The 25,415-nt window shown below is 33.0% G+C and overlaps 1 protein-coding gene across 1 annotated transcript in view; it reads left to right on the top strand.

Annotated features, from left to right (window-relative positions):
• LOC126974696 (uncharacterized) overlaps positions 1 to 25,415 on the top strand; it is a 72,591-nt gene that overhangs the window by 39,980 nt on the left and 7,196 nt on the right. Inside the window, exons 5-10 of the mRNA XM_050822269.1 lie at positions 38 to 249; positions 997 to 1,748; positions 2,844 to 3,067; positions 4,158 to 4,391; positions 8,844 to 9,001; positions 10,685 to 10,971. Of these exons, the coding sequence (XP_050678226.1) occupies positions 38 to 249; positions 997 to 1,748; positions 2,844 to 3,067; positions 4,158 to 4,391; positions 8,844 to 9,001; positions 10,685 to 10,971 (1,867 nt within the window). The remainder of the gene's footprint in view (positions 1 to 37; positions 250 to 996; positions 1,749 to 2,843; positions 3,068 to 4,157; positions 4,392 to 8,843; positions 9,002 to 10,684; positions 10,972 to 25,415) is intronic.

Below are 25,415 nucleotides of genomic sequence, written 5' to 3'. Positions count from 1 at the left end.
CTTTAGCCTTTACCAACAATTATATAATCTCCAACAGGATTGCAAGGACTTAGAAACTGGTCGTATTGGAAAGTGCTGCCGTGACCCATACTATACCGACCCCTGGCCAACGAACCAACTTGGAAAATGGGTTCCTGGAGTGTTTGGTGGCAACGACGGTAAATACGTCCCAGATAGCAGAGGTAGCGCTAACAACGCTGTGCCAGTTACTCCTCCCTCCACTGGTTCTGTACTTTTTGGAAACTTCAGGTGATTAGAATTTTACCTAAGAAACTTTTACTTTCATTATCATCATCATATCAGCCGGAAGACGTCCGGTGATGGACAAAAGCCTCCTCCAAAGTTCTCCATGATGATTGGTCCTCCACTACCCTCATCCAACGTATTCCGGCGATCTTGATCAGATCATCGGTACATATTATGGGGGGCCTTCCAACACTGCGTCTTCCGGTACATGATCGCCCTTTACAGCCCCAACGGCCATCTGTCAGTCGAATTATGTGCCCTACCCACTGCCACTTCAGTTTCGAAATTTGGGCAGTATCGGTGTCTTTGGTTCTCCTACGGAACTCCTCATATCTGATTCAATCTCTGTAATTCTTTTTTGTTATAAAATAAGAAAACAAGTTATCGTACGAGTCACCTACTGATGAGTGATAACCTCTTGCTCTCTTGCAACACTCGAGGAAAACATGTGACAAGAAAATTTATTGAAATGTATATGTATCATACAAATGCAAAACAAAAAGTATTTGATTTTGGTGTCGTTTATGAACATGTTCGTTGATATTTCACACTTACCAATTTAATAGTTAATGATATTTAACATACTAATAAAACGGAGTTCACAAAATGGCTAGTCAGATTTAGCATATCAATTTCTGAAATGTTTAGATAATTATTTAACCAAAAGCACCTAGTTAACTTCAAACGTTTATTTTACCTTATTTTTTCATTTAAAAAACAAATTACAATGTTTTTAAATTATTTTGATAGGACTACAGCCAAACCAACTATACCAACCTTCGTAACTAGTCCAACATCACAAAGGTTCCCAACAACAATAGCACCTACATACAGCAAGCCTACCCCTGGAATAAAGCAATTCACTAAAGGAGGAAAAGGACAAATCGGTGTTGGTGGTCAAGGACAATACGGCCAATTTGGTCAAGGACAAGTAGGAATTGGTAGCCAAGGTCAATATAGTCAGTTTGGCCAAGGACAATACGCTCAAGGTGGGCAGGGACAAATTGCTGTAGGAGGACAAGGAGAATATACTCAAGTTGGAAAAGGACAAATTGGAGTGGTTGGTCAAGGCCAATACACCAAAGTTGGACAGGGACAAATAGCAGTTGGTGGGCAAGGAGAATACGCACAAGTTGGTAAGGGACAAATTGGTGTTGCAAACCAAGGACAGTTTACCCAAGTCGGCCAAGGACAAATTGGTGTTGGCGGACAGGGCCAGTACACTAAGGTTGGACAAGGGCAAATTGCAGTTGGAGGGCAAGGTGAATACACTGAAGTTGGGCAAGGACAAATTGGTGTTGGAAGCCAAGGACAGTTTACTAAAGTTGGTCAAGGACAAGTTGGTGTTGGCGGTCAGGGCCAATACACCAAAGTTGGCCAGGGACAAATTGGTGTTGCTGGGCAAGGCGAATATACACAAGTTGGTCAAGGACAAATTGCTGTTGGTGGACAAGGACAGTACGCTCAAGTTGGAAAAGGTCAAATAGGAGTCATTGGAACAGGTACGTAAATGTATCCGGGTTCTTTTGTGACGTCTAAACGACATCCTGTTGAGTCAAATGTTAAAACAATTATGGTCATAATTGCAACCATTCTTGATGAGTCTTTATATGAAGGGGCGACTTTATTGTGTGTCATAAGATAATTCCTATTACATTATAATTACGTTAGCATCATTATGTTTTATATTTTTACAAATTAATTCAATTAAAATGTCGGAAGCAATTGAATTACTAATGGTTATATGTATATGTAACGTTAAAGTTGTACGTGAAATTGTCAACATATCTTTTGTTTTCAGTTCTGCTTAGTAAAATATTTTATAACTCATCTTAATTATCAAATATTGTTGACGATGTATCATTTAGCATTATTTTCTCACTGAAATACAAACAAAGGTTACCGAATGAAAATAGGAAAGATAGAAACTTTGGTGGATAAGTTTCCGTTAAATGTGTGAATAAATTCTCGTACCTCGTCGAGTACTCTTACGTACGTTCTTCTTTAGACTAAGACGAGATTTGCTAGAAGATGACGATAAATAAACTTTAAATGTTAACTTCATGAGTGAAAGTTAGTCAAGATTTTTTACTAAGGTGTTTGGCGTCACTAATTTTTCAACTGAATACTACTTTAGCCCCACTGAGCACTTTATTTTTTGGGTATTTGATGATTTAAACTCACTCACTTTGATGAAATTTTCTGCTCTATCATGTGGTTTTAGCGCACAACATTTTGTATGAAATAGAAGTATAAACAATACCTTGCAATTCAAATTCGAATATTTTTATTGAATTTAGGTTATGATATCTCTTTTTGCACATCAAAACCTATTCGAAAATTTATGCATTAACACCTAAGGGAGCAAGAAACTCAGCGGGTTTCTTCTTTTTATTTTATAAATTTCGTTATACTAAAATTTATAATTTAAATTGCCTGATCGTTCGGTCGCTCGATTCCCAATCTGTGGTATCATTAGGAAATTGATAAATGTTGCAGTAACCTTTACCATAATAGCAGAAGAATCACAGACGTGATGCCAGCTTTTAAAATGATTGAAATTATTAAATTTTGTTTTAATAAAATAATGATTTTAGGACAAATTGGATCTGGTTCCCAAGTCAACACTGCAGTCTCCAAGGGGCAATTCGGTCAAGGGGCAATCGTGTCTCAGGGTCAAGGAACGCTAGTGAGCACTGGCGAGGGTCAACTAGTCACACAGGGTCAAGGTACATTGGTCAACCAGGGTGTTGGTCAAGTTGTAACGCAAGGAAAAGGACAGTTTGGTATTGGCGGTGGACAAATTGAAACTCAAGGACAGGTATGTTTTAAGTAGTTGCATAATATTATTGATTAAATTCAAGAAGAAGCAATTATCTATACGTGCCATTTAATAGATAAGCTAAGGTTAAGGGCTTCTTCATAGCTCATGGTATTCAATTTTACAATAAAATACAAGAAGTAGTACTACGACTCACTGAGCACAAATTGAAGAAATATATTAAAACTTCTTTGACAAAGACTTACTATAGTATAGTAGATTATTATATAGAAGATAAAGATGCATGGTTCATGTCTGATTCTGTTCCGCTTAAGTTGTAAAATATTATAGAAAGTAGGCTAATTTATTAAATGATTTAAATGGGCTGGAAGTTTCTTATCAGTTCTTCTCCCATGGCAAAGCCCATTTAAGAACTGATGTAGCTTCATGACGTTTACCAAGCGTTGTTGCAAGTTTTTCTTACCGGAAAGGTAAGTAAAAATACTGCCATCCATGGACATCAGTTATAGGTCCGCCTTTAGGTCACGAGATGTGTTGTTAGTATTTAAGTCGGGAGTATGCTCTATCATATTGGTTCGGGAATACAGCTGCTTCCTGATGATTCCATAAGTGCTTGTGGGAGGCAAAAAGTATCAGATAGAATACTTTGTTGTGGAATGCCAGACATCAGTGTTTTGTGGGTGGAATATCACATTTTGACTTAAAGTGGTGGTGAAAATACAAGACAAATTAGATGTGGCCCATGATTTTACTGCGTTCCTACATTGCTTATAATAAATCAGATTATATTTTCGTGGAGAATTTGTATTAAGATAATAATGCGTATATAGTTCAGCAATTAGTTCTCGTTGGGCAGCAAAATCTGTTATTTTGCCTTATTTGTAACTATGAACCATGAGGACAAAAGCATGCTATAGTATGTGATCCGACGCAGTTTTTTTATACAGTTGTCCTAGGCGGTGTCACTCTCATCTTATACATTTTTGCCATTAAATACTTAATAGGCAAATAATGGTAGCACAATTTTTAAGATACAGATAGGTAATCCTATCTGAATCTAAAGAAATATATACCAGTTATGGACCCTAGCTCAGACGCAATTAAAATTATTATTTAAATTCCCTAATAGGGTGTGAAGACACAATTTGGACAAGGCCAGATCGTTAGTCAAGGACAAGGAGCATTTGTCACCCAAGGAACTGGTCAAACTGTCTCACAAGAGTTTGGTACCGGCATCAGACAGGGCCAAGGATTCGCTGTGAAACAGGGCGGTGGGTTCGGAGTGGAGAATGAGTACGGAGAGTCAGTTCAAAGAGTCTTCCTGCAGAGATACAATGGGAATGGACAGTGTGGAGTATTGAATGTAAGTTGTATTGATTAGTTTTATTATTATAATATTTTAGCTTATTAAGCTATAATATTTTTTATGTTATATAAACAGGACCGGATCTATACGTGTAGTTTCTAGCCTGGGGCCCCGTAAATGCAAAGGAACTTGTGGACCCATATATAACAAGTACAATGATCTATCCTCGATAGTGCCTAAAAATCGTACTTCTCAGATATTGTCAAATTTTTTACATTGAAAAATAATTTTGAGTTGCTTACAGAACTAAATCTAGATATCTTTCATGATTGAAAAGATGTTTCAAGCATATAAATTTGAATTACAATAAAACTGTTAACAGTTTACCACATTGACATCGGTACTATATTTATAGTACCGATGTCAATGTGTGTATGGTCTAAGGTACTGATTTTCATTACATATGACAATTGAGTGAGCGCAGGGTACTTCATTTATATGACATATAAATTGTCAAAACAACTGTTGCTTGGTCCAGCACTTGTACAATATACAATGTCTCAAGCAAAGTATGAAATCAGGTAAACAATTAAATCTTTTGATAAGCTAATTTTTGATTTGCTAGTAATGACTTTTCAAGAAAACCAAAAAAGTTTAACCACAGAGTAGCGATGGATACTAACGTATGTTTACTAAATAACAAGAACGTCAATTAGATGACATACTTAAAATTAACCGTAATCTTAAACTGACTGAAGGCTAACAGAACATATTAACATTTCATAGAGTTACAAAATTTTCTAATGATGACACTCTTGCGAAAGGCTCCGTCGAAAATGATAAGGTAGAGGTCATTTTGCAACTTGAATTTGTATTCCCGGGCAAGCAGCTTGATTTACAGTGTCGAATTGCCCTCGAAGACATCTAAATGCCATTGACATTGTGACAGGTTATATACCTGTCAAATTATTTCATCATGGTTAATGCGGTAGCCACTGTTAATTAATAATGGATTGTCTTATGTTTGCTTTGTTTTTTAAATAATACCAAAAGAATGTGGAAGCAAGCCAAGTAGTTATTAAATTTTTTTTTTTAAAGAAAAACGTTAGTCGTCATCTTCCTTAATCTACGAGAGACAGATATATATATATGCATATTTATTGCAGCAGAAAAATTAAATTCCCCACCACAAATCAAAATATTTTAAATATTTTCATATTATTTATTTCTTGTTCTTCTTTTAAGGAAGCATAACAAACACATCACACTAACTGAACAATATAAGAAGTCATACAAGATATAATTAATATAAATGCGTGCTTACAAATCTTTCACAGATACAATAATAAAAAAAAGAAAAATCAAAGTGGTACATAGTCACCCATGCAAACATTTACAAGAATAACATCTAACATCTCATTACAAAAAATAACACGTTGCACTCCGGGAGTGCCGGCAGAAGTGAAAACTTGAACATTAGCGTTGTGCATTTTTGAATATTTTGGAATGGTTAGGGAATAATTTCGCACTAATTGCTTTATTTTATCAGTATAAATGTACTAGCAAAAGCAATATAGTGGTGTAATACAATATTCATTTTTTGCGCTATCGTACACCAAAATGACAATTGATATTACATACAATATTAAACACTTCAGAATTATTACAATTATTTTACATTAAAAAGTCCATAATTTCAACGACTGTCTTACGAATTTTCGATCAGGTCACGTGTCCTTACGCGAGTTTAACATTTTATACCCATCCCAAAAGTTCTCAACGCCGCTAAAGAAATTATAACTTTAAAAATTTATGAACTCATCTTTTATAAAAAAAGGATTGTGTGGTTTTAAACCACGGTAAAAGTGAAACTCTTTTCCACATTATAGACATTTAACTAAAAATTTTTGGAATAATATTCCATTAAGGGTATGAAAATCGCTTTATCAATCTTAAATTTATGCTTGGAAAATTGGAATGACAATGGGAAATAATAAAAGTTGACTAAATCTCCAACTAAATGAGAAATAGTCTATGCACTACACGGTCAGCTGCTGCTAACTATAGGCGCTGCCCGACCGTCACGCGACATGCAACACACAGACGAAAAAGTTTGAGACGATGTAATAAAAGTTTCACTTTAAAAATCATAAATAAAAACTTTGTGTATATCTATTACGATATAGACGATTGAAATCTTGTGTGAAATCCTTTAAAGTCAGTCAAACATTGAAATCCTTCTTAAGTCACACTCCGCCATTTAATTTAAATACATTTAAGGTCATGTCGTGATAAATGACAGCTAATAGATTTATCGTAATACTTAAATAATTCAGATATTTCTATAGATTCGCTAGAAAGGCCACGCATAGATGCATATCTTGTGCATCAAAGAATGACAGAAGATAAATCACTTTGAATACAACACTCCCAGTTATAATCCAAGCCTGATCTTTCATAAAATCTTAAACTATTGAAGTAAAAATCCGCTTTGGGCACCTTTTGGTAGGGGAAAATCTTATAGGGTTCGCGTCACCGACAAGCTAATGACTAACACACGAGAAATGGGTGAAATTTCATGAGTTCGCGTCACCGAATTGCTTATTGCGTATTGTGCAACATTAGTGCTGTGTATATCTTATAAGTGAAATTGAATGGATTCAGTGAAATGTTCAACGTGTATATACTGTGCATTGTAGAAATATTGATTTTGTTTGATTAAGATATTATTGTAAATAAGTTTTAAAAATAATTTCAAATGAATAATTTAATTATTTTTAACTATTATGAAATATCAAATTTTAATACGAAAACTTCTAGTTTTCACTTCTATCGGCACTTTCTACAACTACCCACCATTTTTTATCTACTAAGGTTGATCTACCTTTGAGATAATTTCTCAAGTATTTTTTTGCATCACCAACGTCCAACGCGCAAGTAACCAACGCGGCTAATGAAGTTTTCACTTCAATAATTATAGTAGTAGTAGTAGAACTAGCTGCGTGCGTAGTATTCATAAGAAGAAGTACCACACTTATCTGTAATACAAAAGTACTTTTACTGGTTTAATTTCGATATGAAGAGACTAACAGCCGTTCCCAATATTCAGTCTAGCTCTTACTTGAGTTAAAAATCGTTGACTTTTCTGTCCCAATAAACTTATCGACGGTAACTCACCTTATCCGTACACGCTGTCTGTCAATGGGACGACGTATACCTTACCAGCGATAGAAGTTTGTATGGAAATTGCAATTCACACGTCCCAAAATAAGGCGATAAGAATGACTTATCGGGTATAATGGGACTGCTTCAGATAATTGACAACCAATCACTGACAGTAGAAGTTAGTAATTTATCTCTATCTGTAGATAGTATTTTGGGAACTACAGGCCGATAGGCGGCCATTATGAGAATTGTCATCGTCTGTGACAGATCAGTTTGTGTCTCAATAAAATATTTTAAAAATGCCGTCGTGCGTTGTGAATAAGTGTAAAAACGATACTATATAAGTATTTGTGGCCATATATGATTATTTAAGGGAGAAAAAATTTTGTAACTAGTATCCCCTGTAACCGCACACACACTAGCATAACGGTGCTTCACTTGCTAATATCACGGCGCAGAGACCTTCTTTTTTTACTCGTCTGTGGCTCATACTAGCGAATTCTATAGAGGTTATGATAATCATAATGCTAACACGAGGAACAAATATAAACTTGTAATGACCAAATTCGGCTAATCGAGTTAGCAAGTCTTGTTGGGCGAAGTATTTGCTTTTACAAAAGGATCCCAAAATATATACTACATACATATGTTGTAAAATAAAAAATAAGGCAAAGGTCACTTTGACATAAAATACTTTTTACACAGACTATTTAATTAATGGAATTTAAAAAAAAAAAAAATTGGCGAGTGTAGGTACATTTGGCTTGGCACCGACTTAAAACAAAACAGGTAGCACATACAAATAATAGTATTTTATTAATATTATAGGTACTTATATTAAATTAAAGTTTTATTTATTTGATACTTTTCAGTTTATGAAGTCGGTTTTTTTAAAGTAGTTTTTTTTTATGTTTTACTTTTTATTGTCAGTTTATAATTAATTATAATATATAATCAACCTGAATGAAAACTCCTAAAAAACCGTACACAAAAAACAATTATATCATCGAGGTAAACAAAAATTTTAATAAAATGAAAACTACTGGGCCTAACTAACTATGTCAAATTTTTATGGGACCAAATGGCATCTATTCTGCATCGAACTAAAGTTACGTAAATCGGATCATAAATCTCAGAGTAATCGGTGTACATAAAAAAAATATTGATCGAATTGATAACCTCCTCCTTTGTGAAGTCGGTTAAAAAAGCATTTTTTATTAGTAACTGTTACCATTTCATTAGACAGTATTTTTATGCAAATTTGAACCTGTTAAGAATTATATATGGCCATATATATTATTTTTATCGATGGTACAGCAAAACTTATGTAGCAAATTTTTCCAGCCTCAAAGACCGTACGGAAACCGTAACGACCTGGAGGTAGACTTCGCTGAGATCCCCTGGCAAGCGATGGTGCTCCTGCAGACCAACAGAAGCCTGCTATGTGGTGGTGTGATTACCAGACCTGATGTGGTGGTGACTTCTGCGGCTTGTGTTGAGGGGTAAGAGTTATGTTTACTTCGCTTAGTTTAGATATGGCTTAATCAGGCTGGCTTATATCATATACCAGTGGGAAACTCCTTTGCACAGGATACCAGATAGATTATGGGTACCACAACTTTTCCTACCGTGAAGCAGTAATGTGTAAGCATTATTGTGTTTCGGTCCGAAGGGTACCGTAGCTAGTGAAATTACTGGGCAAGTGAGACTTAACATCTTGTCTCAAGGTGACGAGCGCAATTGTGGGGCCGATCAGATTTTTTGGTTTTCCAATAATCCTGAGCGGCAATATCAGTCGGCATCGGCGTATCAATTATTATCAGCTGAACCGTCCTGCTCGTCTCGTCCTTTTTTGTTATAAAAAAACAGGCCTATTCGCTACTATTAAAACATAAGTGGGTGTAAATTATTATTATATATATTTCGCTAACTTAGTTTCTGAAAGTATTTGCTCTCTAATAGATTCAGGCGGGATTATAAGGTTTACTAGATTTCTTTTGAAAAGCTTTCGTTTATCTTGCCGTATTAGCAGTATATAATGTGAATCAAATATTTTAACTGAGTATTGAATCTATTTGAATGACAATTTTTATGATTAATTTGAGCTCCTTTTCTTTTGGTCACCTTGGTAAGTGATCACCAAAGCCCATACTCTCTTGTAGCACCAGAGGAATCACAAGATCGTTGCCGACCTTTGTCGAAAAAAAGAGTCTACGAAGTCTTCTTCGTAAACCGAAAACACATTGATACGTGGCGGGCGAGGAGCTCGAACCAGGGGCTCTGTCGTGGGAACCAAAGTTTCTATCTATTACGAACAAAACATCATATACATAATATAGTTTGCCACCATAACATGGCTACTGACCTCAAGGCTTCTATTATTATTAGAATTTTAGTTGACCTGCATGATATAGGTATTAAAAAGCCTTTACTGTAATGAACAGGTTTTTTCAAGAATTTTTTAAGAGTTCGTAGAATACCGGGACATAGGCAATTCTATTCTAAATAAATTTATTTACTTGAATTTCATGAAATTTATTTTTATTTTTCGAGTTTTTATAACAACTTGTGTCGAGATAGGGGAGATAAAATAATTGAGCCGAAACGTGAATTTCGCAATTCAAGACTATTTCGACATTTACTCGGGACATTTATGAAAGGTGACTGAACACTATATTGTCTGTTTATAATATCATAATAACAGCGTTTTCTAAATCCTTATAAATGTTAAACGATAGCTTTAGCGAAACATTTCAAAAATCACCAATCACTTGCTGACGTCACTCAGAAGCTAATATTTTGAGATTCGATTCCAACGCGCGGCGGAAATGGGGACTGGCCACCATCTTATTCAGATTCAGGCATACACTTTAAATCATTAATAAAAAATTACTGACAGCAAACTCACAATTGCTTACTGACATAACTCAGTCGATAAAATGACAATGTTCCGTCCCGCATGCGGTGAAAATTCGCCACCTTAGTGATAGGGTGGTGACGTCAGGTTCAGGCATACGCTTCCAAAACCACAATTAAAAAAATTACTGATACAAAACTCACGATTATTTGCTAGCGGAACGGAGACGTTCATGTGAAAAGGTTCCGTTCACGCGGGGTTATCGAGTGAATTTCCATAGGTCAACAAATGCTATAACGTCGATACTAATAAGTCTTTTAACTTTCAGCTTAGACGCAAAGAACGTGCTCATCAAAGGCGGTGAATATAAACTGGGAATCGACGATGAACCTCTGCCGTTCCAAATAGTCCAAGTGAAGACCATTCTCCGTCATCCATTCTACAAGCGAGGCAGCTATCTATACGATGCCGCCATCTTGGTTCTGACAGAGAATCTGCGATTGGCCAAGAACATTCAGCCTATATGTCTCCCCAGCGCTTCTGATAGTTTGGACGCGTTTTACAACGGAGCGGGTGAATGCATCGTCACTGGATGGGGAAAGATTGTCTTGCAAGGTAAGTTTCTTAGCTCTTTGAGGAGATTTTTTCCAATTTCAAATGCAACATCATATCTTATCGGCAAGTCCGTTTTGTAAATAAAAAAAGTGTTAAACAAGACTTTTTCCTTAATAATTTGATATAGGAATATCTGAATGCTTTTGTAAGACAAAGTATAATTTATTTTATAGTTTTGTCTTGCGTAATTGAGTGATGTTCAGGAAAAACCCATTGGGTATATTTTATATAAATTGCAACTATGTTTCGCGATCTTTTTGTCATTCAAATGGACAAATTTCACACAAAACTGAACCCCGACCTCCAAAACCGTGTCAACAAGTTAATTTTTGACCTCATAGTAACAAGTGTTGCTACAGCGATCGATTTGCAATTAATTTATTCAAATTAATTCAAAACTTATGCCAACTTGCGAAATATCTACATAAGCTTAGTTGTAACTAAGCAAAAACAGGTTTTTATGGTCGGCTTTATTTATATACTAACTTATGCCGGCAGTTGCGCCTGTTTAAGCGTCTGGGATAACTAGCGGTACTCAGACGCAGGCCTTATGAGAAAGCTCATGGTCGCTCAGACAGAGGGCAGTGGATAGAGCTATGCTCTGAGTTTCCCAGCAAAATCGAATCAGAAAAGGGCATATCAGGCAAGCTCTATCTGTGACTATCAATTGTTACTATGGGAGTGAATCTCAAATCGTTGTATGGTAAAAGTTATAGCTAAAATAAATCTATAAGAAATATAAAAAAAAAAAAAATATTTTCCTCTATTACTTAAAAGACAATAACTTATTCAAGTGTTTGGTGATCTCAAAAGGCTAAAATTAAGGAAATAAAGTTTAATATTGATAATAATAGTTTATTACATAGATATATATATACATAGTCTTTCAAACGAACAATAACAGTTTATGGGTTGTCCACTATCACATCATTCAGAAACTCTGCTAGCCCGTTTAAAAACTGATGCCTCGCAAAACCCCGTACCATATTATTGAAGTTACAAGGGCACAACTGCCTACAGTCCTACGGCCAATTGAACACGTACAGTAATAATGACAGATTGCGTTTATGACAATTTCTTCCCTGTTTATGAAGAAGCTTGATGATTTCTGTTAATATTTAATATAACCATGTTTGTGCAAAATACTGTATGTAAAAGATAAAACGAGTAAAAAATATCAAAGGAAAACTTGTTGACTAGTCTGAATTTTAATTTTTTTCCCGAAGTCTCTGTTGTGGGGCCTCTTTCATGTAGGCTCCGGGACTGTAGCCCCGGTTGCCCTCCTCAAAATCTGGCCCTGTCAATCACAAACGAATTTGAAAAAAGTTGATAAAATTATTATGCTGATGAATTCATAACAATAATAATATACATTATAATATATTGACACACCGCACACCCTCCTTAAAGGCCAGCAACGCTCCTGTGATTCCTCTGGTGTTGCAAGAGAGTATGGGCGGCGGTGATCACTTAACAACAGGTGACCCGTACGCTCGTTTGTCCTCCTATTCCATAAAAAAAAAAAAAACACACTCTTACACAAATTATCTTGCCCCAAACCAGGCATAGCCTGTACTATGGGTACAAGACAACGATAAAGTATTTTATTATTATATTATACTAGCTGACCCAGCAAACGTTGTTCTGTACATAATAAATAAAGTACTGTTTTTGATGAATTTGTCAATAATTTCATTTCATTGTAACATAATATGCTCCTTGTTGTTATAATGAAATTGTTTCACAGCAGAACTGTCAAACCGTGCGTCAATAAATTCTCTCACAGAAAATATGTCCATACAAAACAAATATTGGAAATAAAAATTATTATGGGTCCCAAATCGAAATAAAAACTATCCTATCTCTCAAGTTGGACCAAACTGCACTCCATGAAGTAATCCCCATTTAAATTCGTTCATTAGTTTAGGAGTCCATCGCGGACAAACAACGTGTCACGTAATTTATATATATATATATTAAGATTATATATACTTAATACGATACACAAATACTAAGATACGAATTTTATGCTTTTGCTAATAATATTTTTGCAGCCTTGCCTTAACAAATGTAATAATATACATACATAAATATTTATGAACCTCCAGGTCTTTGTTAAGTAGATTTTAGTGCATAAAGTGTACTTTATCTTTAATGTATGACTGTATGTGTTCTGAAAATTGAAAAAAAAAAAGGATACATATTATACAAATCATATTAATGTTAAACCCAGGAATATCTCGTCGGCTAAATTAAATGTGGCAGCACAATACAACAATAATTATTGTTTTCAACACACGTAAAGTGAGCCTTATTACATCGTTCTTAGGGTCATAAATCAAACTATAACACATGTCCATAATAATATTACACACTAGTGCATAATGGAATTATCACTACAAAGTTAAGTTAGTACCTAACTGCAAATCATATCAAAGTAAACAGAGTATTTTCATTTTAACCGGGTAATACAATTTTTACAACATAGAGGTTTCCATTCATGTACATTTTTGAAATTACTAAATGTGTCCCTGATTAAGAAGAAAAATCATTTATTACTATCAATTAATTTAAAATTCACAATAATTGTTATGAAATATATGCATTTTATCACTAATTTTTAATTATTACTTTGAAGTAGGCTGAATGGCTATATGTAATAAATCAGTTTACATTTGGTGCGTGCAAAAAAAAAAAAAAAAAAAATACATGTTTGTTTATTTCTCGTAAGTGTGTTGAAGAAGTGCGTATGAAACTCGTGACCAACTTGCTCAATAGAAATTCAGCTTATTAACAATTACTGCAACCCACAGTATCGTGTATAATGAACAACCTAGGTCCCTTATATCGTAATATAATATATAAAATTGTCATGCGGTGTTTGTAGTTAAACTCCTTCGAAACGGCTTGAGCGATTCGAAGGCTTAATTCGATTAAATTCGACCCCTTAATGTTAAGGGTACTCCAGTCCACCCCTAATTATTTATTTTTATTTTTTAGATAAATTTATTTTTTTATGATACAACTTTAAAAAATACAAACAACTTCAAATTTTCACCCGTCTACGATAAACACCTATTTTTCTATCGCGATTTTTATATTATTCTGTTACATCCACAGATCCGCAGTAGGGTTGCAAGATGGCAATGGATATTTTTATTTATTACTTCATATGGCAATGCAACGTTTGCTGGGTCAGCCAGTATACTAAAAAAATCCAATAATAATGAACAGTAATACGATACTAGTTGTAAGTACACATTGCATATTACTTACACTCCAAGCGTGCTCACCTTTTCCTAGAGGTCAGTCTGTGACCCATTCGCTTGTGACATAAAAAACCACATTCCATCGCATCTGACCGCGGAATCAACGTTTCAATAACTGCAACATTATCAACCAACTTTAAAGAAAGGTTCTCAACTCGATTGTATGTTTTCGAAGTGAAAACTTCTTTAGTAGCGTTGGACACTTTTTGGTATAGCAATTCTTTTGGGTTCGCGTCACCAACATGCTCACGCACGCGATAAATAAATAATAAAAAAAAAATATATATATAGTAACATACTTTTAGATCGTGAAATCTCGTGAGTTCATGTCACCGAAATGCTTATTGCAGTATATCTGTAGCTACCTTGGCTCTACCTTCCTCGTAATAACATTATTATTATCACAGTTTTTAGAAAATTCAGGCCTTGATATGTATATACATTCAAACGTGAACGACAATAACTACCGCCCATTGGAAATAGTCCCTCAGACCTGAGAAGAACTGGTGCAAGAAACTCAGCGGGCTCTTTTTTCATAAGAATATGTTTACAATGTAAAATCGTACCATATACATTTATAATTAAAGAGCCTGAGCTCCATTCCCAGCCTGTGGGATCATTGAGAAAACAATTTACGTTATATTATAGCATAAATTATTAAATCTTTACCACACAAACGTTTTTAACAATTCTTTTAAATCATGTTGTAAAAGCATATACATCGCCTAATAAAAGGCTTACTAACTCGACCTAACCGAATAGTAGGCATAACAACATTATCAAGAACATATTGTGATGTTCTAATGATTGATATGTTTCAATTCTTTGACGATAAACAACTTCATAACAACAGGGACGAGTAAAAAAAGAAGGACCCCTCGCCGTGATATTAGCAAGTGAAGGACCGTTATGCTAGTGTGTGTGCGGTTACGGGGTATACTAGTTACACAATTTTTTCTCCCTTAAATAGACCAGGGTCGATAATTTTTGAAACCAAACTAAATTACAGTAGGATGAAACCCATTGGTAAAGGACGAGAATATAACAAAAATTAAGGGAAAAATAAATTACGGGCGATCTGAGGTCGGGAAGTGGAAAACGGGGGGTGTTTTAGGGTAAAAAACGGTTTATCTCGATTTCCGGCAAAACTACAAGACCTATGGCAAAAAGTTGATTCGCAAAGTTGTAGGTAATAAAGGGATCTACAACTTTTGTAATTACACTTTTTTCACATAACCTCAAAATTTAGGTGAAAAATTCAAAAAATCAAGTTTTTGGTTTTTTATTTATATCTTATTCAAAAAAAAAATTTTTTTCTACGAAATTTGGTAAAAAACTTACCTCTTATGTCCCAAATACACTGTAATTTATTTGATTTAAAATATTTATTTTTTCGCCTTATTTTCACTTAATATCAAAAAAGCACCATAATTTTCAATCGAAAATTCTGACGTCAAAGTATCATCTTTTTTCAAAAAGTTTGGGGGCTTTTTGTTCGTTGAAATATCTACTTTCTGATGGCCGCCTATCGGCCTGTAGTAGTGTAAGTGTGTGCGTGAGACTATGTATTTAAATGTTAATCGGCTTGTTTTGGTGCTACACTGTTATGTAAAGTGACACGGAGTCCTTATTTTTTACTAGTCCGTGCATAACAATAGTAAAATATATTTAAATTAAGAGACGTCAGATTTGGCTTGTTACAATAAACACATGTTTAAGGCGTGTCGAAATAAAATAACATAAGCTTACCGAACACATATTTAATCAGTTTTAAATATTGTTTTGTTAACATCCGGGTCGTTTTAACAATGTTACGTAGGCCAAATATGTACTCTATCGATTAAACAGTATAAATATAAGCTTACGTTTATTAAAGCTTTTTGATACATTGAAATAAAATACATTTCAATTGATTAGAACGCGTATAGTTGAGGGTGTATTTTACATTAAGTTTTTGTGTAATTTGTTACATTTTTAATATTTATTATTTAATCTGATGTTTCGTGGCCATGGTCACGGTTTTAATGGGGACTTTTCAGGCACAGAACTCAGTATTACACGCGTTTTAATCCTTTAAAAAGTATTTTATTTACATAAATGTATAACCTGATAATCACAGCAAATACTATATTCCTAATAATTTATATAGTTACTATAAAAAATGTTTGTTTTTGTTTAATGCGGTAATCACTGGATCTATCAAACGGGTTAACTAATTATTTTTGTATATTATGATACCCAAATTCATAAGAAATAGTATGATATATCTAGCAAAGCTTCTTAGACAAAGAAGTTTTACTTTAATATTGTAGATTATATATAAAGGATAATGATGGATGGTTCTTGTCTGGTTCTACGCAGGCCAACTAAAATTTTATAATATTATATTAAGTACGCTAAGTTGTTATATGATTTAAAAGATGGTAGATCGCAAGTCATAAACAGACAGCCAAGCTAAGGAGCTGATACCAAAGCTCCTTAGTATTTTTATATAATAATAAGGGACGAAACATACAGGACGTTCAGGTGATGGTATACAATTGCGCTTGTCATCTTGAAATATAAGATGTTAAGTCTCATTTGCCCAGTAATTTCACTAGCTACGGCGCCCTTCAGTCCAAAACACAATAATGCTTACACATTACTGCTTCACGGCAAAAATAAGCGCCGTTGTTGTACCCATAATCTAGCCGGCATCGCTAACGCACACATTTACATATATGAGTCACACATAATTGGTCTGTCAGATCGTTTATACGATATTTTAATCTGAAAGGAAGTATTTAGTGACAAAATTTTTATAAAACTTATGCCTAATTGCCAAGCAACGCTAAAGAATAACAAAAATACTGACGAAGGCATAATTTATATAATACACAATTGAAACTTAATACCTTTGTGATATTAATTTGGATATAGTTTTAATTTTATTACTTATACACAAATTAATTTACGATTTAAGAGCTTTATCTCACGAAAGAATTTTTGAACTCATTTAAATATTCATTCTATTTTAATTAATTAATCTGAGTAATATAAATTTAAATTATAAAAAACTTATCTCAATAATTTGCAATGCTAAATTTTAAGTAATAACTTAAGGCTTTATGGAAAATATAACAATTGAGTTCACTTTAAAACGAAATAATTCTTTATAAATGTGCTCTTTTGCCTGTACCCACGGTATAAAAGCATATACATATTTGTATTACTTATATAGTTAATACGTATTAATGGTTAATTTATTAATTAATTTCAGTAATAAATATAATAATTTATACTAGATCGAGCCTCTTGCTGCTAAAAAACCGATGTAAACAGGCCCAGGCTTATTACTTTAGTGTGCGTGACAAGCTATGTCTAACACTCGCGATACATATGTCACCTTGTCCTTGTGAGCGTGCATTGCTCAAAATAGAGGTTAACAGTCGACCTCATTTTTTCATGACGTTTTCACAGCTGTCACATTCTATCTGAGCAGAAATCTAAGAGCGTTGCCGACCTTATAAAGCGTCGAATAACGGTACATATGATTTTGAAAACCGAAAACACATTAGTATGTGGCGTGCGAGGATCGAACCGGGGACTCAGTGGTGAGAGTCAACGATCCTATCTATAATGCCACCGACGCTTTGTATATTCCTAAACTTTCGACCCCTAAAATACATGAAACAAGTATCTATGTACGCACGTAAGAAGTTATTTTTCTTTAGCGTAATAAAACCAAAATCCTTAAGAAAATTATTCCTCGTGCTATTTTAGGTTTGTAGAAAAAACAATATTGCAATAAAGAAGGTATTAAATACAACCAATGAATATATTATTCTGTGTGTGTAAATAAATATCATTAAACTATTTTTATACAAGTGGAGAAAAAAAAATATAAATTTTAAAAGTTGTGTATAAATTCAAATTATATATTAAATTTATTTTATTCTCACTCACTGGTTTTGGTTCAGTAGACATATGAATTACAAGAGGCTTGGTAGCTAAAATATGATACAATGGTCTAATTGACCAACTAACGTCGGGGTGTCGAATTTGCGTGACGGTGTGCGCGCATCGTAATAATTCACTCTGATAGCTTTTTCCGAACGCACCAAAATAAGTATTACTTCAAAAATTACAATTTACAAGATTGGATTTCGATCATTTATCGTGTAAAACGACAAGTACTACAGTACTCATAACACATTTCTTTTAATATATTAATATTTTCGGACAGAGAACTGTGTGTCTGGTGAGCTAGTAACAATATGCACTCAGTGACATGCCGCAGATGTTCCAAATATATTAATTGGTGGCTCGTTTATAAATAAACAAAACGAAGAAAGCTGGGAGAGTCTTTTTGCGGGTCAATGCCGATCTTGTAGCGTCAGCATAAACAATACGCAATGTAATTACAATTAATTTTTTGTGTTTGAATAATTTCAATCAAATATGTAATAAAAAAGTAAACTATGTCAGTAATATAAGTATATATGTGTTAAATATTTATATTATGAGTAATACAATTATTTTTTCTTTACAAAAGAATCAAGCAATAGTAATAATAATTACTATACCTATTATAATTAATTAATTAATTAATTAACATTATGAAAATACACAGCGAAGTGTTTCTATAAAGATTACTTAGAAGCAGGTTACCCTAAAACTTAACGCTGAATCGATGAATCCGATCCATTAAAATTTTGTCATTATAAATGACATAGCAATTGGATATTTTCTCAAAGTCAAAGTTCTTTTTTTGCAAGAAATATTTGTAGCTAAAGCTGTTACAAATTCAAGACCCGGCATTTCTCCCCCGCTGTTTCACTGAAATTCAATTCTAAAATTGGTGATTGTTAATTTATTAGGATTATCTTTTCTGTGGCGTTTTTGATAGTGGGACTGGATTATTTTAATCACCATTATGGTGATTAAAACAATGTGTTGTGAGCAGACTTCTTAAAGCTGGTTTTCCAAACGGTCATTCAAGAAAGCAACAACATTTCAATAAATATGTAAAATAATTCATTATAATTAATGACATAGCAACTGGATATTTTCTCAAAGTCAAAGTTCTTTTTTTGCAAGAAATATTTATAGCTTTAAATATTACAAATTCAAGACCAGCATATCTCCCCCGCTGTTTCACTGAAATCTTAATTCTAAACTTGGTGACTGCAAAATATTACGCATTATCTTTTTTGGGGCGTTTCGTGAGTGGGAATTGGATTATTTTAATCACCATCATGGTGATTAAAGAATGTGTTGTGAGCAGACTTCTTAAAGCTGGTTTTCCAAACGGTCATTCAAGAAAGCAACAACATTTCAATAAATATGTAAAATAATTCCATGACGATATCGGACTCCGAATAACAATTTATAGTCTTGTAAACTATTCGAAATCACATAAAATACATATGTTAATATCTTTTAAATACATTAGGTAAGCCTGATAAATGTAAATAAGTTTTAATATATTCTATTAAATTTGATACAAGCCAAATTTTTACAAAATTTTTGCACTGGAGCACTTACAAATTTATCTACTTAGCTTTATCTTATTGTTATAGTGAAAGTTAGTACGTTTAAGAGATTTTAACTTATATGAGTGGCATTTATTACTGTAACTTATGCATACTTTAATATTTTTGTAATCTTTAAGGGATATTAAAATTCTTAGAAACTAGTTGATCTGGTCCTATTCCTTTCAATATGCATATTATGTCCCATCCTATAGTTATAATGCTGGGAGCATTAATCGGAATTAGGTCGCTTCATTGCGATTCTTCTCCCACTTTTACTTCTTTGAGTCTTCCAAAGCTGTTACCCGAAATATTGCTGCCGAATTCCACCATACATTTAACGTCACAAACTGTCCTGTGTATAGAGAGTATGTTGTAGTAAACAATAAATCTGGCGACCCTTTATCCTCTTATTCTATATAAAATAGTTTGTAAAAGACCACGTCCAGTTCTTCTCTTCCTTATACCTACCTGAAGCATAAATGAACTAAATTAATAAAAACGTTGTCATGATAGAAAGTATAACTTCATCAAGGCGATGTAAATAATACGAAATACAGATATTTTTGTTTTGGATTTAAAAAGTAATATTTTAGAATTTATAGTATATTCAAGTTGTACGTAGAATTATATATATATATATATTGCTCTGAACTCTCGCGCTCCCAACTCCAGCCGATGTTACCCGAGCTTGGGTTATTTTGTTTGCAAAGTTTGACAGCTCAGTATCATTCACTATCCATATTAAAGTCCTTAAAGAGCGCATAAAGCAGTATTAACTTCAAAAGTTATTCAATATCTTTATAAATATGACAGAGTCGTCAATTTTGTTAATAATAATTGACTAAAAGGTCGTAAATCGTATTTGACGTTTACAAATGATCAAAATACCTCACCTCTGTGCCAATTACAGTGAATTTTATTGGACTTGTCATAATATTAACATTGAATATTAATTAATATTTGACAACAAACATCTTCGTATTCATATTTTTAAAGTATTTGTTCATTAGAAGACCACGATTAAGATATTTCCTTGTTAAATAAGAATTTGTATCATGATTAGTTTTACGATACTTTAAATACAAATTTGAAATGTTAATATTACATGGATAGATTGAATATGATATATTAAATTTAAATTCAAATATTATTATTCAGAATAGGATATGAAATCACTTATTGAAAGTCGAAAAAACTACCACCCATTCCATAATGAATGCCTCAGGCCTGAGATGAATGGGCGCAACAAACTCAGCGGGCTTTTTTTCATCAAAAAATATGTTTACAAAGTAATATTGTATAATTGAACTTATTATTTAATAGTCTGAGGGCGGTCACTCCATTCCCAATCAGTGGTATCATTAAGAAAGTCATTTATGCTATAGTAACCTTTACCACACAAACTTGAAACTTGTAACTTAAAATTGAAAATTTGTTGACATTCTCTAACATTTTCCAGAAGACTCGGCACCAAATTGTACAAACATTAGTATAAAACGAGCCAATATAACTGATATATATATATTTATCAGCGAGTATGGATACTATGCGTAAACTGAGATTTATAGTCGATTTATATCCTTTTCACTTTGATTGCGAGAAATTTAAATTTAAAATTGTTATTTGATTTTTTATTCTCCATTATTCTATATGCTTTTGCATACTAATCTGATAAAGTGAGGTAACTTATGTAAATGTAATATAATGTCCTTATATAAAAGACTTTCCAACGGTCTGATTGCAATCGCTATTGTCCATTAACATTAATCAAAATCTACGCGGCTGAAGTCGAAATCAGCCATTTGTATTATATATCCTTACTCGTAACTTTACTTATCTCGCAGTTCTGGTTCGGTTCATATTCTTATAAGCCTATATATATTCTTACTCTACTCTATAACTACACCTTTACTCAATTTCATCAAAATCGCTTTAGTTATCTGCCATAAAAACCACACCATAAAAAGTATTTTAGAGAAATCTCATTTGTAACAAATATCTTTATTTATTTATTAATAGATTAAACTATTAAATGTATGTATTGTACTATTAAATCTGTGTATCTATCGTGTTTTTTCTCTTATTATTATTCATTTTTCAGTTTTATACATATAATCCATTATGCAACCAACACAGGCACTATCAAATACTTTTTTTTTTAATTTCTCTGATTATGTTAATCATTGTTCATTTTTTTCTTTATTATTGTAAACACTGCTGTTCCTTCCATTAGGTAAACTGTGGTAGACTATAATTGGCTATGTTTTTGTATTTAGTTATAAGTGATTATTTTGTATTAAGCTTTTGTCAAGCCCAATAAAATAAAATATAAAAATAACCAAAAATACACTCCCTCTGCTCTCTTGCTCTAAATGTATGAATTACTAGAATGTATCATGTATTTGAAATTACGTTACTAGTCTCTGAATACGTGTCGAGATATTTATAACGAGTTGAAGAGATACTGTAATTTTTTTGCATTAAAATTAACATTTAATTTTTAATAAATCAAATTAACTATTTTATCTTTCAAATTAGATTTAAACACAAAAAAATTCGTAACAATTCAGCGAGAAGTGATGTCATGTATGATAAATATGCTTTAAACCAGTCTGTACGTCCGTTCAAGGTCACCGTTTCAAGTTCCCGGGCTATCGTCAAATTTGCATACAAACATACAAGATGAATAAATTTAATCTTCACCATATACGCAATGATTTAAGATTCGGTGAATCTATTCTTACGATTTTTAAACGTATATTTATCATTGCTTTTTACTTTTATGTTTTAGATATGATAATTTTGCCCACGCTGGAAAATATTATTAATGTCTGTTTAAATCAGCTCTGATAAGATCAAAGGTAAATTTTAAATTAAAACTTAGGTTATCCTTATAGTTTTGGGTAATGTTGTGTTGAATTTGGTTAAGATAAAATTATTTTATTAAATCGCTTGGCTTAAGTTTGAGCGAGCATATTGTTAGCTATAAGTCATTAAATTGAAAGACCTGGAGTTAAATTAAGAGAGATGCTCAGGACCGATCGCGATGGAGATGCACTGTGGATACCCTCTGCCCCAGCTAGGGAATACAGGAATTTAATGAAGTCATTCATCAATTGAAACGACTATTTTTAATTAAAGACTTGTATTTGTTGAATCTAATTTTAAAGCATTTATAAGGCATTTCTTACACAAGTTTAGAGATATAATACCGATTTACTGAGTTACCTTTAGAAGGTATTTATCGATACATAGGACTATTTTGTATTTTGTGTACTTGTTTTATGCAAATATATAATTTTAAAATCTGCAGAAATTAAGAAAAAAATCCAATACTTTTATTTGAAATAGGATTTTAAAATCACTTAACCTATCTGAGAAAAATTAACTCATGCTTTGACGAGTAATTGGTTAGTTTTATATAAAATCTTTATATAGTTATTTGTGTATGTGATATTTTCAACTTTGCTAGCTAAAAACTTTAAAAAAAATTTACATATTTTCATAGTCCTTTGCCTATACATATCTCGTAAATATAAAGTTTTTTGATAATAAGACTGTAGGTTCCGATTATTTCTATGTTCATCTTTAGGTAGTAATCATGCAAATAAAAAAAAATACAAAATAATAAGTCTATTAATGCGTAGAAATCTTTAAAATTTGTTATTATTATAATTTATACAATGATTATGCAAAGATTTAAAAGCTAAAATTATTCAATATTTAATATTGACCCTGTCAATCAAAAATTACACTATTCCAAATTATCATATCAGAAAATAAATAATTTATCAGTTTATTTTGCTATCCGTACTTCGACCGGTTTGACCAACATTGTTGCAATCACAATTGCATAACTCAATTTTTTAATTGACTATAGGTTTGATCTTAGGATTAAAGCTATACTTTAAAAGCAATACATATTTTTCAATTAACATATAATTTATTAGTGTTCGCTTTAATTATCATTTTGACGTTAAATTTATTGTAGGTACGAACCGTCGCTTTTTATCTTCCATGAACTTGAGCACACCTATCTACTTTTTTTTAAAAGGACAACCATGATCATCATTATCATCAGCCGGAAGACTTCCACTACTGGGCAAAGGCCTTTCCCAAAGATTTCCACGAGGATCAGTCCTGCGCTGCCCTCATCCAACGTATTCCGGCGATCTTGACCAGATCGTTGGTCCATCTTGTGGGGGGCCTACCAACACTGCGTCTTTCGGTACGTGGTCGCCATTCGAGGACTTTACTGCCCCAGAGGCCATCTGTTAGTCGAACTATGTGCACTGCTTACTGCCACTTCAGTTTCGCAATCATTTGGGCTATGCCGGTGAATTTGGATCGGATCTCCTCATTTTTGATGATGTCCCTATATTATACTTTGCAGCTAAAAGTGCATGCACCTTGCAGACGAATAGTGTTTGTATGTCGCGATACGTACAAGGCTCACATCGTTTTTCAAATGTAAGCCTATATTGTAATCAAATGAAAGTGATTTTGATAATTTTAGAATAATCTAGAATAATTATTCTAAGGCTCTGATTGATAAGGCATATTGGAAATGATCGAAACAATTCTAGATTGATTCAGATTCCAGAATAATTGAGAAAGCTCTAAAATACATGCCTCAGTTTGTTAGATGATTTAAGTTAAAAATATCTACTTAGTAGTAAGATATTAATTAAAAAAAAAGTTAGATCAATAAATTAATAACAAAAGAGAAAATATGTCTTTTATATGAAGAAAATGTGATGTAAGTTGTTATAGATTAAAAAAACTATACGATTAAAAATTACCTAGTGAACTGGTATGCACAGCTAGCATGCTTTATTATGCATACATTTGACACAAGCTGTTAATGATACACATAAAATATAATAATCAATTCAATAATTATTGCCAACAAATTTTCTAAATTATTAAATTTGACACTGCGAAGGTCCTATTAACATATTCTCGCCAAATTCTTACATAAGGTCACGTGCAGCCCACACTAACGACAATGAAGTTATTTATTCTAAAATGTTAACAGTACACTTGCAATTTGTTGCATAGTGTGAAGCCAATTTAAAAGCAAACGACAAGGCTTCGTGTAATGAACCCTCACGATAGTATGCTAAAAATGACGGTGACATTCTTAATGACCATGTCAACACTTGGATAACTGCTTGGTTAGAGAACGTGGTAAATAAGCCTTCTATAATTAAATCTTAATTAATATTTTAGTAGACAAAGTCAACAACTACTAGTTTTAATAATTCTTTCACCTAATTACTATTTCAGCAAATGACACATTATTGAAAAATAATTTTTTTTAGCCCCTAATGTGAATATGAATTCGAAAACCCAAAACACATTGGTACCTGGCCTGCCATGAACTATTCATTATAACCTTCTATACAATCTGCTAAGCTATTGTAAGCCTTCTTTGTCAAGGAAGCATTAATATTATATTTCTTAAATGTATGCTGAGTGTGTCCAAGTACAGTGCCTGGTATTTTATTGATAATTTAAAATACCAAGACCTACGAAGGAGTACTTAACCCTAGCTAACCTATTAAACGGCACGTAAAGTTTATTCTTCCTTCTTTAATTGAATGAATTCAAATCAAGAAGTTAAACCCATAGACTCCTCATAAAGGGTTGACACTGA

The sequence above is a fragment of the Leptidea sinapis genome, chromosome 33, assembly GCF_905404315.1.
Source record: "Leptidea sinapis chromosome 33, ilLepSina1.1, whole genome shotgun sequence".
Lineage (NCBI taxonomy): Eukaryota > Metazoa > Arthropoda > Insecta > Lepidoptera > Pieridae > Leptidea > Leptidea sinapis.
This window is presented reverse-complemented; position numbering and strand designations above follow the sequence as displayed.